Source organism: Actinia tenebrosa, unplaced genomic scaffold (genome assembly GCF_029948245.1).
Source record: "Actinia tenebrosa isolate PJP-AT-01 unplaced genomic scaffold, QUT_ActTen_1.0 PGA_scaffold5__44_contigs__length_20552954, whole genome shotgun sequence".
Classification (NCBI taxonomy): Eukaryota; Metazoa; Cnidaria; class Anthozoa; order Actiniaria; family Actiniidae; genus Actinia; species Actinia tenebrosa.
Window position 1 is genome coordinate 2,757,882 of NW_028292582.1, and position 12,493 is coordinate 2,770,374.

Below are 12,493 nucleotides of genomic sequence, written 5' to 3' on the forward strand. Positions count from 1 at the left end.
CATATAAACGTCCTATTCCTACGACAATTGATGGGTTGCAAGCATTCCCAAGAGAGTTAAAAGACCAAAACATGGCGACCATTGTGGTACCGTTAACAATGGATGCTAATGAGAAATCTTTTGTTAAATGGTACCAACATAGCCACGATGACGTAACGTGCAAACGAAGAATATGTGAAAACGAGCTTGTGGTACTCTAGGACCAAGGTTACAAGTCAGAAGAGAGACGTTGACCACGTGACGCAACCACAGTTCACAAACCATATTTTAATCCTGTCTAGTTTTTATCAACGACAATAATGCAGTAATGAAAAAAGGAAGAAAAATTGCACGAAGCTCAAACGCGTTTTTAAAAAGTTACGCCGTTCCTGCCGTGACGTAATGGTCTTTAGTCCCAGTCTTCCCTCGCTTGTCATCGTGTGTAGTACCGCAAAGCATGATGTTCAAGAGTAGCGGATCCAAGATGGCGGTTCCACTGACTCCAATAGTTCGATGGGCACAAACCAAAGAAAGATTATACTTAACCATTGAACTCTCTGATGTTCAGGTATTCTACAGACTTTCCCTTTGTCCCAGGGTTTTTATTTTTATTTTTTATATTTAGTGTGTATATTTTTTGATAGTATCCGACGATTGATTTGAATGAAGACCGGTTGATATTCAAAGGTGAGCTTGATAAAATTTTCTTCCTTTCACGCTTGCTTTACGCACCTGCGTGGTTTTTTGGCTTTCTTAACCATATTCGTCTCTTAATAGATAGTTTTTTCTTTGGGAATTTCATGTTTTCGAATTTCGTGCTTACAATTGTGTGATGTAATGATTCGAAAATTTGGCTGCAAGGAAAGTAGAATGGGAAAATGGTTGTTTTAGTCATAAAGAACGAAGGAATAGCAGAAGGCTAGGCATAACACTTTTGGAGTAAGGTTTAATGATTTGTTAGCACAGGAATGATGAAAACGATGTTTTCAACAAGAGAGAGAATGTTTGCTGTTGTTGTCTTTTTCTACTGATTCATTTTTAGATGTTTGAAAATATTTGGTTTTATATTTTTCGGTCTGGTATCCTAAAAATCGTGCCTGCTGATTGGCTGAGAGTGGGTGGTGTGTTCTTTTTGCTGCCCGGGGTCCTGTATCCTGACATAAGGCTTTTGTCCACATTGCAAAACAAATATGGCAAAGTAAATAGGTGAAAAAGTTATTTACAGTACCTAAAAAAAAACTGTGCCCTCAGTCTTGAAAACAGAACCTTGGTCTGTATCTTCAAGATGTGGGGCACAGTTTTTCCCTTAGGGGATTTCCTGGCCAGTAAATAACATATTTATTTTCCAAGCATTTGAAATACTTTACAAACGAAATGAATAAAGAAATGAAATATTCAACATATTTTTTTAATTGTTTGTAAATAACATATTTATTTTCCAAGCATTTGAAATACTTTACAAACGAAATGAATAAAGAAATGAAATATTCAACATATTTTTTTAATTGTTTGTATATTTTTTTGTTTCCTTAAAATAAAATGTTTCATCTTCAAGTAAGTAGAATGTATTGATTTAACCTATGGTTGTGATTACAGCTTATGGTCATGGAGCAAGGGGGGAAAGTAACTATCAACTTGAAGTGAACTTCCTGGAGCCAATAGATCCAAGTGTAAGTGAAAATGTGATGCAAATGTACTATGATTTTACTGCGATTTTTGATATTCTGCAAACTTGGTACCTTCAAGCGGCATGCTGAAATTTGTTTTTTGCCTGCTGTCAGTCATAAATAATCAGTCAGTACCTCTTATTATTTTGGACTGACAGGAGCAAAAAACCAATTTCACAACAAGCCGTTGAAATGCCTGAGTTTGCAGAATATTGAAAACTGCAGTAATCATATAATGGCAAATTTCTACACCCCATCATTTTCTCAGATTCCCGAATATAGCTTAATAGGAGTGTTTAATAGCATGTATTGTATAGACCCCTTGCAGCACTTTGGAATGCAGCTCAATTTAGAGGACAAAACAATAGGTTTCCTATTCTCAGGAGATTGAAATTCTTGTGTTTTGTCCTCCAAATTGAGCTGCTTTGACGTCACAGGCAAGGAGTCTATAGTTGTGCAGGATAGTTTGTTGCATGTCAACTATTAGTAACAGACCATTTAGTGTCAAAGGTTGGTAGATTTTTTTTAAATGTCTGATATGATTGGACCACTTGAATAAGTATTTGTGGTAGCAGCTAGGTAAGTCCTTGACCCAGCTGAAATAGAGAGGGTCGCTATGACTACTTGCAGTAAGTTGCTTATTGCATGATGTGGCATGACTATAGCAGTATCCCTTCCCTATCCCAGAATTCCTTAGTGGTATATTGTTGTAAATCACTTTAAAGACAACATTAATTGTCAGTCTTTTTTTTAATTATTTTATCTTCTACAGGCCAGCTCCCATTCCCTGCTGGAGAGATATGTTGATTTTAGTATTGCAAAGTGCAAAGGAAGAGGTATATAATATACATATTATATAACATTATTTGTAAAATATTTGAGTTACTGCAACTGCTCTGGTTGGCTGAAACCCTTAAAAAACCAAAGGGAATAGCACCCACACACAATACTGAGCTAACACACTACTGGACAAGCCATACAACCAGATGTGCGCTGAAAGATAAAAATACATAAATACATATCTATAACTGTCTTATTTGACTTACAAGCACAATATATTCACTAGCACAATGAAAACGAGTGGAGACATTTTTAAACAGGGGCCTATCATATTAGTATGGACAGCAAAAATGTTGGATGTAGTGTGTAGGATTTTGAAAATGCTGATGTCATTGCAAATGAGAATGTGTTTTTGAACATCTTACTGTGAATGCTTGAAAACACTAGTGTGGACATGAAACTTTGAAATGCATTTTCATTGAAACATGGCTTAAGGTACAGTCAAGTGAACAAGGAAAGACTAAGTATTACTAACACTAACCTGTTTGGCATTTATCAATTGCAAGGTCAAGAACAAAACTGATCAAAGCCATTATGAGACCAAGCAGAAGGAGGAATACCCAGTCACTGCCAAAATGAATCCAACATGGTTTCAGTATGTCAGAGGACTAAAAAACACTTGGCTCAATTTTTTATTTATTTAATATAAAAGCAACATAAAATATCTTTAGTTAATTTCCAAGCAATCACTGGAGCTTTGGCAGCTGCCAGCTTATTCTGAAAGCCCTAACCACAGTGATGTATTTCCAAGCATTGTCCTTGGAAAAACCATTTTAAAATTCACAACACTAAGATCCCATCAATTAGGTTTGTTGGCTAAGGACAACCCTAGGAATATTTACATTGTTGAATTTCTTCAGCAATATATACAGCTAGCTTTCATTCACAGCTAACCCATTATTTCTGGTTTATTGCTATGCACTTCATAATCATTTTCATGTTGTTCTGGGAAGAGCAAAGTTTTTAGTTTCCTTGTTTTTTATTTCAGAGTTTTTCTGGCAGCGTTTAGTCAACCAGGAAAAGAAACCACACTGGCTGAAAATAAACTTTGATAAATGGAAGAATGAAGATGATTCTGAAGATGACAAAAATGAAAAAGAACAAGAAGAAGAAGATCCACAAATAAAGGTCAGCCACAGTTAATTTTAATTTTGTTTACTTATGCTTGTCTAGATTGTTCTCAGAGAACTGTGTGCTGTAATTATTTTGTTTGTATATTTTTTGTTATTATTTTTGTTTTCGAGTGGCTTCAATTTTCACTTTACTGCAGTTTTCTATTTTCTGCAAACTCAATTGTTCTAAGCTGCATGCTGAAATTTGTTTTTTTTGTTGTTGTTGCTGTCAATCAAAAATAATCATTTGGTACTTCTTATGTTATATAGGTGGCAGTAAAAACCTATTTAACAACAAGCTGTTGAAATGTCTGAGTTTGCAAACTATTGCAAAAATATTGAAAACTGCAGTAAAAAAATGTTTATTAGAAAATATATTTTAAAAAACTATGCCCTTAGCTTGAAAGTACACATCCACCTTCAGCGCTCAAGATAAATTCATCAAAACTCACTTACCAAATTTTATTTTACCAAGTACATTAATTTATTAGTTTTGACAATAATCTCAAATTATATTTCAGAAAATACTGTTTGAGCGACGATTTAAGAGAGATTATGATTTACAAGTAGATAAAGCAAAACAAGATGGTAAGAACATTACTGCGATTTTCACAAACTTGCCAACTCTGTGTCTGCAAGCTGCACGCTGATATTTGTTTTTTTCGCTGCCATCAATCAAACCTAATCATTTAGAACCTATCATATTTTTGACTGGCGGCAGCGAAAAACCAAATTTCAGCATGCAACTCCAAGACACAGAGTTTGCATGCATAGATATGGACATGCATTTCTTTCCATCCTATTATGCCTAAGTCTGAATATTACACAATTGTTGTGCTAACATGATCCCTTTATCTGTGTTAAGTTTTGAGGTTCATAAAGAAGTTTTATTTGGTTTTATTCAACTTGATGCAAGCTGGGTTATTTATGTACATTGTTGTGAAGATGCTTGCAAGACTAGCCACTCAGGGTCTAGGTAAGACATTATATTGATAATGCATTGAATCTATAATCCATTTATGTTTTGCATTCATGATACAAATTCCTGGCTAAAACTAAAGGACAGCTAGCAGTTGCACGTTTTGTACTTAAAGGGAAATGTGACCCTCAAGTGCAAGTGCAAGTTGTCCTTTTTCTTTTGTCCAGGAATTTGTATCACATTACCCTACCTCACCCCTTTTAAAATAAGCAGTTGCGTCAAAAGTTTAAAACCAGAAATCATCATTTTAAATAGCATCTGCATGTTATGGAGGTCATTACATTAGTAAGGTCATTAGGTCATGGGGTCAACTAGAGAAATGGCATTGAATATGAAATAAAACATCAAGTGGAAAATGTGTAGGATGACAAGCTTTTTCCATCCAGTGCATCTTCTCAATTATCCTTATAAAATCATTATGGATATAAAATGTCATTTCTTGTCTCACATATCCTTAACTGAAACTTCACCTTGTGAATATGTAGGTGCTTTTTTCAGTTTTAGTGTTTATTTTGACTCAACTTCTACCAACTTCAAATTTAAAGTCTTTTCTAATTGATGACCTGTTAAATACAGCTTCAATCCCAGGCACATATGATGCTGTTAGTGATGTGTTAGCGACCTGTCAACTGGCTGCCATCATGGAGTTCATTCATCCAACCATAGGCCTGGTCAAGACTAGTATACTTACACCATTCATGCAGGTAATTTTCTTTCTGTACCTCATGTCCTTCAATTGTATTTTGTTAGTTAATTAAACGAGAGGAAAAAAGAAACTAATATGTAATATAATTATACAGTATGAGTGGCCGTGTTGTATCAGATATACAACCACAAGCCGAAGGCAAGTGATTGTATATCTGATACAACACAGACACGAATATTGTATATTACTTATGAAACATCTAGGTGTATTACATTCATGTTCTACTATAATTTTAAAGATAAAATTGAATTTGGCTAAGAAAATTGGAGTTAAAGTTTATGCAAATCAGGACGATTTTGTATCAGATATACAACCTCCTCCACGGACAATGATTTCTATTTTGTTTTCCTCATGAATTATTAATGAGTTTGATAAATATATATATACATACTTTGTAATTAACATCAGCTCATCAATCCCTGTGTTTTGAATTCCTATCAAAATAATCAATCACTGGTATTTGATATGTAATATATACAGTATGAGTGGCCATGTTGTATCCGATATACAAACTCGAGGCATAGCCGAGAGTTTGTATAATCGGATACAACACGGACACAAATACTGTAGATTGCTTATCAAACGTCTAGGTTAGTTCCTTTGTGTTTCACTAAAATTTTCAGAATTAAAGTGAATCTTCCCAAGAAAATCCAAGCTAAAGTTTATGCAAATGAACACGATTCTGTATCTGATTTACAGAACTCTTCACGGTCGTGATTTCTATATTGTTTTCCTCATGAATTATTAATGAGTTTGATAAGTCAAATTACTATTTTACCTTCAATAGTTTTTTGGGACAAATTTGTTTTTGATCATTATCTTTGGATTTTTTTATTTTTACCCAAAGGGTTTTATCTGCTGTGGCAGGGCTCCTTGTGTTTCTAACACCTGTGCAATAAATATCCTTATTTTTTACTTCTCTATTATAAGGTTTCTGGGAGAAATCTTATCTTATTCCTTGTGCTTGTGCCAAATAAAGAACTCCATGAAGATCCTGTGGTTTTCTTATTGTTCTTAGTCTGGTCTCTCATTGAGATTATAAGGTGAGCCTTGCTTGTTTGTTTTAAAAACAGTTAGCAGAGATATTAGAGTCAGCATTTTTGGACTGCACATGTAAACTTAAATTATTGTAAAACTTTAGTTGGGATTGTGTTGTAGTAGTAGTATAACTTTATTTGGAAATGTTTGCCCCATCAACTAAAGCTGATTTACATCATAAAAGTGTCAAATACAGCAAGTTCATAAGAGGGAAGCTTGAATTACAAGAGTTTTGCCACTAATAACAATGGATTTAATATTTGCACGGAAGGGGGAATCAACAAATCCAACCATTTTTTTTTTAAATTGTGTAAAGTTCTCCATACCCCCTCCCCCATCAGAGGAATTTAGAATTTCCGAGGGTTTGGTGGGGGTCAGAGAAAGAACAAAGTTACAGAGTTTGTATGGAAGAAAATTGGAATTTCCTAGGGTAGGTGGGTCTTTAAAATAATCCTCCATGAGGGGGGTATGGATTTCTGGAACTACAACATTACTAATATGTTTTTGACAATTTGTTTTATGACAGATATCCATTCTATATAGCACAAACACTGAACATCCCAATTGAGCCACTTATTTGGTTGAGATATTCAGCTTGGATACCCCTTTATCCTTTAGGAATCCTCTCTGAAGGTTAGTGTTATGCATATTATTTTTACCTTGCTTTGTAGTGACCTTTTTTATCACAGTGGCTTGGATAACCACATAAAATGTTTATCCCATATATAGAGGGCTACAAGTTTATCAGTTGTTGATGATGATGATCACAATTATGGTGACGATGATGATGATTATTATTATTCCAAGCATTGTGATATATACAATAATATTTTGATTTGATTTTGCTTCCATTTTCTCCTTTTACCTTTCTTTGTTTTACTGTCTGGCCTCCTGTTTTATATCTGATACTTGATTTCACTGTTTCCTTGCTTGAAGTTTACACTAATATAAATTCTTATCAATGAGAAAATCTGTGACATTGAAAAAGTATTTTATTTAATTGCCAATATTTTTCTATATTTTCAGCAACACTCGTTTGGAAGGCGATTCCACTAATGGAAAAATCCCAGAGATTTTCATTTTCTCTTCCAAATGATTTTAATTTTAGCTTCAGTTTTTCTCTTTTCCTCAAATTCTACCTTCCATTTCTCTTCTATGGTAAGTTCTGTGGTCTATTTTATCAGTCAAGAATATTATTTAGAAAAGATGTGACTATTTGCCTTTAGAACTTTGTGAAAACATCAAACTAGATACTAGATATCAATCTGAAAAATCAGAAATCTTTTCAGTGCCATGCCAAAACCTTTCCACTAAAGTATCCTCGGCTGAAAAACCAGGATAAAGGTTTGCTTGTGAATATCCCCAACTTTTCCAGGATTTTTCTGGAATCAGTTTGGATTAAAACACTGCTACAACATCAACCTCACTTCCTCGTGTATTGAATTCCCCTATTTTACTATGACGTCACAGCTTGTTTATAAATGGGACAGAATGGCAAAGGAAAATATGAATTTGGACTAATTTTATGCTACACCTGTAGTAGCTCTCATGTATGACTGGTTTTCAAACATTTTATAAACTGTGTTAATCCTGCGATATATACATTATTTGGTAGCTACCTGTATTATAATGCATAATACATTTTTCCAGTTTTCGTTGTATTATGATTATTGCTGTTTTGTCCCCCTTTTGGACTATGATTTTTAGTGTTAAAACAAAATATTATTTTCATGTGACGTCATAGTGAAATAGGGCAATTAGCATTATGGTTATATGGATTTCTTGCAAATTCTATGGCATCATTGGTTATAAAAAAAATTACAGAATTTTTTGTTACCCTTTCAGGTGGGACATACATGATGATCTACATGAATTCTTTGAGGAGTAGAAGATATGGCAGGAAAAGAAAAGCTGCTTAAGAAAAACTGAAAACAAATAATTATGCCAATAGGCTATTTCTGGTGGTATCATTTACTACCTACATGTGCTTCAATCCTTTCTTGTTCAATTTTTTATTTCCTTGGGAAAATAGTAACAGAGTTGGTGTGTATCCTGGAGGGTTTCAGTTGGTGGTAACACATCACACTATGATGCAAATAACTCACTCTTAAAATTCTCACATACAAGTTAGTCCAATTTAAACATTCCTGAACATTGTGCATTCTCATTTTAAATCCATGTAGTTAGAGTTGGTGTGTATCCTGGAGGGTTTCAGTTGTGGTAATACATCACACTATAATGCAAATAACTCACTCTTAAAATTCTCACGTTTTAGTTAGTCCAATCTAAACATTCCTGAACATTGTGTATTCTCATTTAAATCCAAGTAGTTAATTTCATGTCATCCAAAAGGAATTGAAGCCATGAATAAAAGTGATTTAACTCATCCCATGAAAGGAAGTTGTGTAATTTGTCTAACTGTCAAGACAAAACGAAAGTAAATATTTAAATTAGTATGTACTATGTATTGTTTTCTAATTATTTTCCCCACAGGCCATGTAAAATCAAATTTATATTCATCTACTTTACAGCACTAGTCTTGATCAAATTGTAATATCTAATAAAAATTTACCTACACTGGTCTCCTATTACTTCAAGATGAATTTAATTTTCCAACTGCAGTGAGCTGTGAAAATTTTACCAGCTGCAAACAGCGATAAGTCAACAGTTCAGTTCAGAGTATATGCATGATGACCAAGCAAATACTTTGCTGAATAAGCCTGAAGCGAGATGGCGTTTTACCTGTCTCTAGACCATAATCCTTTTCACTTTGCTTTTGCTCTTTAATTATGACTATTGTTCCTCCATAGTTAATAGAGGAAAATGGTTATGAAACCTATTGTTATAGGTCTTTGTTCACTTTTGATGTTGAATTGGTCTTGATTTTTGCTCATCCAAAATTGCAAAATAAGTAAACATAAACCTCATCTATGGGATTATTGTAATAATATATTTTGAACTAGCAGCCAAAAGAAAGATTTTGGTCTGTTCACTCAGCCATTGCCAACAATGGTAAAACAAAGGATTGTGCTGGGACATGCTTGAAAAAAGTGAACAAAGACATAACAATAGGTTTCATAAAGAATTTGACAAGCTATTATGGTATAGAGTCAGGGGAAAATGTAAACTCACTTCGGGTTTTATATTACTAGTAGTATTTCTAGAATCTACCCATTCTTCCTGTTTTCTTTTTTAAGGCCGGTTTAGACGGTACGATTTTCGCCTACAACTATCGTATACAACACGCTTGCGCCATCCTACAACTCGAGTCATAGCGTGTAAATCAAGCCTACAACTCGCCTATGACAGACACGAGCGTGTTGTATACGATAGTTGCAGGCGAAAATCGTACCGTTTTTAAAAACCGGCCTTTATGATCCCTTGAGTCCCAATTAAGTCCCACTGCTCCTAAAACTTTACTTATGTCATAGTTTTCTTGCAAAACGAATGTCACTTTCTAAATCTCACAAAAAAACTTTGCTAAATATATTTTTTTCATGTTGAGTAATCCAATCACTAAATTTTTTAGTACTGCTCCAACCGATCAAAATTAAAATGCGAAAATCAACGCAATGAAGAGATTCTACCAATAAAAAGACAATTATTATTCCCTGAGTTATTTATTGAAGACCACTAGTTTAATACATCCAAATTAAATAAGCAAAAATAATGTTTAGGAAAAAACGAAATTTATTCAGCCTTTGCAAGTTCCTAACAGCATGATTTAAACCTTAGAAACAGCATGATTTAAACCTTCATACAAAATCATTGTCCTCCTCTAAGACGAAGGACAAGATGAAGAGTGCTTTCCTTCTGGATGTTGTAGTCACTCAAGGTTCGGCCATCTTCAAGTTGTTTGCCGGCGAAAATCAGCCTCTGTTGGTCTGGAGGGATTCCTTCTTTGTCTTGGATCTTTGTCTTGACATTCTCGATCGTGTCACTTGGTTCTACTTCCAAAGTGATGGTTTTTCCTGTTAGAGTTTTGACGAAAATTTGCATTCCTCCTCTTAGTCGAAGGACAAGATGAAGAGTGCTTTCCTTCTGGATGTTGTAGTCACTCAAGGTTCGGCCATCTTCGAGTTGTTTTCCGGCGAAAATCAGCCTCTGTTGGTCTGGAGGGATGCCTTCTTTGTCTTGGATCTTTGTCTTGACATTCTCGATTGTGTCACTTGGTTCTACTTCCAAAGTGATGGTTTTTCCTGTTAGAGTTTTGACGAAAATTTGCATTCCTCCTCTTAGTCGAAGGACAAGATGAAGAGTACTTTCTTTCTGGATGTTGTAGTCACTCAAGGTTCGGCCATCTTCGAGTTGTTTTCCGGCGAAAATCAACCTCTGTTGGTCTGGAGGGATGCCTTCTTTATCTTGGATCTTTGTCTTGACATTCTCAATCGTGTCACTTGGTTCTACTTCCAAAGTGATGGTTTTTCCTGTTAGAGTTTTGACGAAAATTTGCATTCCTCCTCTGAGACGAAGAACCAAGTGAAGAGTGCTTTCCTTCTGGATGTTGTAGTCACTCAAGGTTCGGCCATCTTCGAGTTGTTTGCCGGCGAAAATCAACCTCTGTTGGTCTGGAGGGATGCCTTCTTTATCTTGGATCTTTGTCTTGACATTCTCGATTGTGTCGCTTGGCTCTACTTCGAGTGTAATGGTCTTACCAGTCAAAGTTTTCACAAAGATCTGCATGATGAAACTACGTAGAATAAAATTCTCTGAAAGTCACAAGAACTCTTTACCTTGTTCACGAAGTCGTGTATGGTATGACATGTAGCCCGAAGAACGACCAAATTTATACCCTTGAGTGACGTCATCAGATGTGATTGGTCGTTAAAATTAGACTGCCTTAATTGAGCAATCAAATTTAAATACACAGTTGCCGAGTCATTCCGATATTTCCCGAATCATCCCGACGTATTCCCGAACGTAAAGGCGTTCTTTTTTGATTGACAAGCAGATCGTTATGGCGCTAAAAAAAGATCTAATAATATTCTCACAGTTCAAGTCTTTTTGTTTCATTGGGAAGCCTTGACCCGCCATTGCTATTGAAAATGAAACTTCAAAAAACCATAAGATAACTTTTAAGATGATCAAGGATGACCAAGCAAATAATTTGAAAATGAAACTTCAAAAAATCATAAGATAATTTTAACGATGATCAAGGATGACCAAGCAAATAATTTGCTGACTTCCACCTAGAATCTACTCCTTTTTGCCGGAAGTTTCTCTTAATATAGCTGACATTTAAATATTAGAAATATTTTTGGAAAATTATCATTATTGGTATTTTTGATAGATATTTTAGTCTTAGTCTTCATATGAACCAGCACTGCGAAACGTGATCGCTGTCAAGAGAAAAAAAAACTGCAACTGGATCGATCCCTGATCTGATACCTAAACTTAGTCCTTACATTGAATTATGCAATTTCAAGAAACTGTTACGCGTCACTGATCTTGAATATTTTTTTTACAGATAAATTTAGAATTATTCTAAAACTTTTTTAAAAGGCTTTGACTATAAATGACTGAACATCTTGCAGGTTATATGAATACCCCTGATAGATTCTTTAATATTTTAAAAATAAAACAAGTATTATTGTTTAGGCCATTTGAATATAAGTGCATGTATCCTGATCCGGAATCAAACATGAAAATTTTATACCATCCCAGAATTGAAATCCTTTAAAAATTAGATTTTTGTGGGGAAACAAGAAAAAATTGTAGGCACAAAACAAACTGGTGACAGTCTCCTTTTAATTTCCCCCAAGCGAGGGGAATTCGAAATTACAACGGAGACTCTGCCAGCAGGGTAAACCACATTTACCCTTAGTTAAACCACAGGCAACCTTAAGCTCACTACATTCATAAGAGAATATATGGGGATTTAGAATATGCCGCATTTTATTTGGAAAAACGTGAATAAAAGTTTGTCAACTTACCTGTTGTGTCATTTTGTTTATTTTGAATTACTACAATACTATTCTTTTCTTTTTCTTTCTTTCTTTGATTTTTGTTTGTGAATCATTCTCAGTGCATAAAATCCCATTTTCCCAGCCCCAAAAAGGCAAATCCCAGCTCTCATTTTCAAAATCATTGTCGGGTTCAAAACTTAGAACAAAGAAACCATAACCTGATGGTTAATATAAATTAATGAGACTGCATGTGGTAGTGATCCATG

The 12,493-nt window shown here is 34.7% G+C and overlaps 3 protein-coding genes across 3 annotated transcripts; 1 reads left to right on the forward strand and 2 right to left on the reverse strand.

The window, feature by feature from the left end:
- The first annotated feature begins 427 nt into the window (after positions 1-427).
- Positions 428-8,902, forward strand: LOC116300097 (very-long-chain (3R)-3-hydroxyacyl-CoA dehydratase). The gene is made up of 12 exons (XM_031708869.2): positions 428-547; positions 624-666; positions 1,576-1,649; positions 2,419-2,482; positions 3,475-3,614; positions 4,120-4,186; positions 4,464-4,574; positions 5,154-5,281; positions 6,214-6,326; positions 6,848-6,954; positions 7,348-7,479; positions 8,167-8,902. Exons 1-12 carry the CDS (start codon positions 437-439, stop codon positions 8,238-8,240), a joined length of 1,164 nt encoding a protein of 387 aa, XP_031564729.2. The 5' UTR covers positions 428-436; the 3' UTR covers positions 8,241-8,902.
- A 1,020-nt stretch (positions 8,903-9,922) lies between these two features.
- Positions 9,923-10,351, reverse strand: LOC148906329 (ubiquitin). Its single transcript, XM_089037915.1, has one exon. It carries the CDS (start codon positions 10,318-10,320, stop codon positions 10,087-10,089), a length of 234 nt encoding a protein of 77 aa, XP_088894041.1. The 5' UTR covers positions 10,321-10,351; the 3' UTR covers positions 9,923-10,086.
- LOC148906330 (polyubiquitin) lies at positions 10,329-10,917 on the reverse strand. Its single transcript, XM_089038005.1, has 2 exons — positions 10,424-10,917; positions 10,329-10,362 (listed from the first exon to the last, which is right to left on the reverse strand). Exons 1-2 carry the CDS (start codon positions 10,774-10,776, stop codon positions 10,329-10,331), a joined length of 387 nt encoding a protein of 128 aa, XP_088894131.1. The 5' UTR covers positions 10,777-10,917.
- Between the last annotated feature and the right edge of the window lie 1,576 nt (positions 10,918-12,493).

Bases quoted from the DNA above. Each gene is read 5' to 3' on its own strand.
- LOC116300097 (XM_031708869.2), top strand. From the start codon at position 437: ATGATGTTCAAGAGTAGCGGATCCAAGATGGCGGTTCCACTGACTCCA. The intron at 548-623 runs GTATTCTACAGA...ATTTTTTGATAG, and splicing joins TTGAACTCTCTGATGTTCAG to TATCCGACGATTGATTTGAA. The intron at 5,282-6,213 runs GTAATTTTCTTT...CTCTATTATAAG, and splicing joins TACTTACACCATTCATGCAG to GTTTCTGGGAGAAATCTTAT.
- LOC148906329 (XM_089037915.1), bottom strand. From the start codon at position 10,320: ATGCAAATTTTCGTCAAAACTCTAACAGGAAAAACCATCACTTTGGAA.
- LOC148906330 (XM_089038005.1), bottom strand. From the start codon at position 10,776: ATGCAAATTTTCGTCAAAACTCTAACAGGAAAAACCATCACTTTGGAA. The intron at 10,363-10,423 runs GCTGATTTTCGC...TACAACATCCAG, and splicing joins ATCCCTCCAGACCAACAGAG to AAGGAAAGCACTCTTCATCT.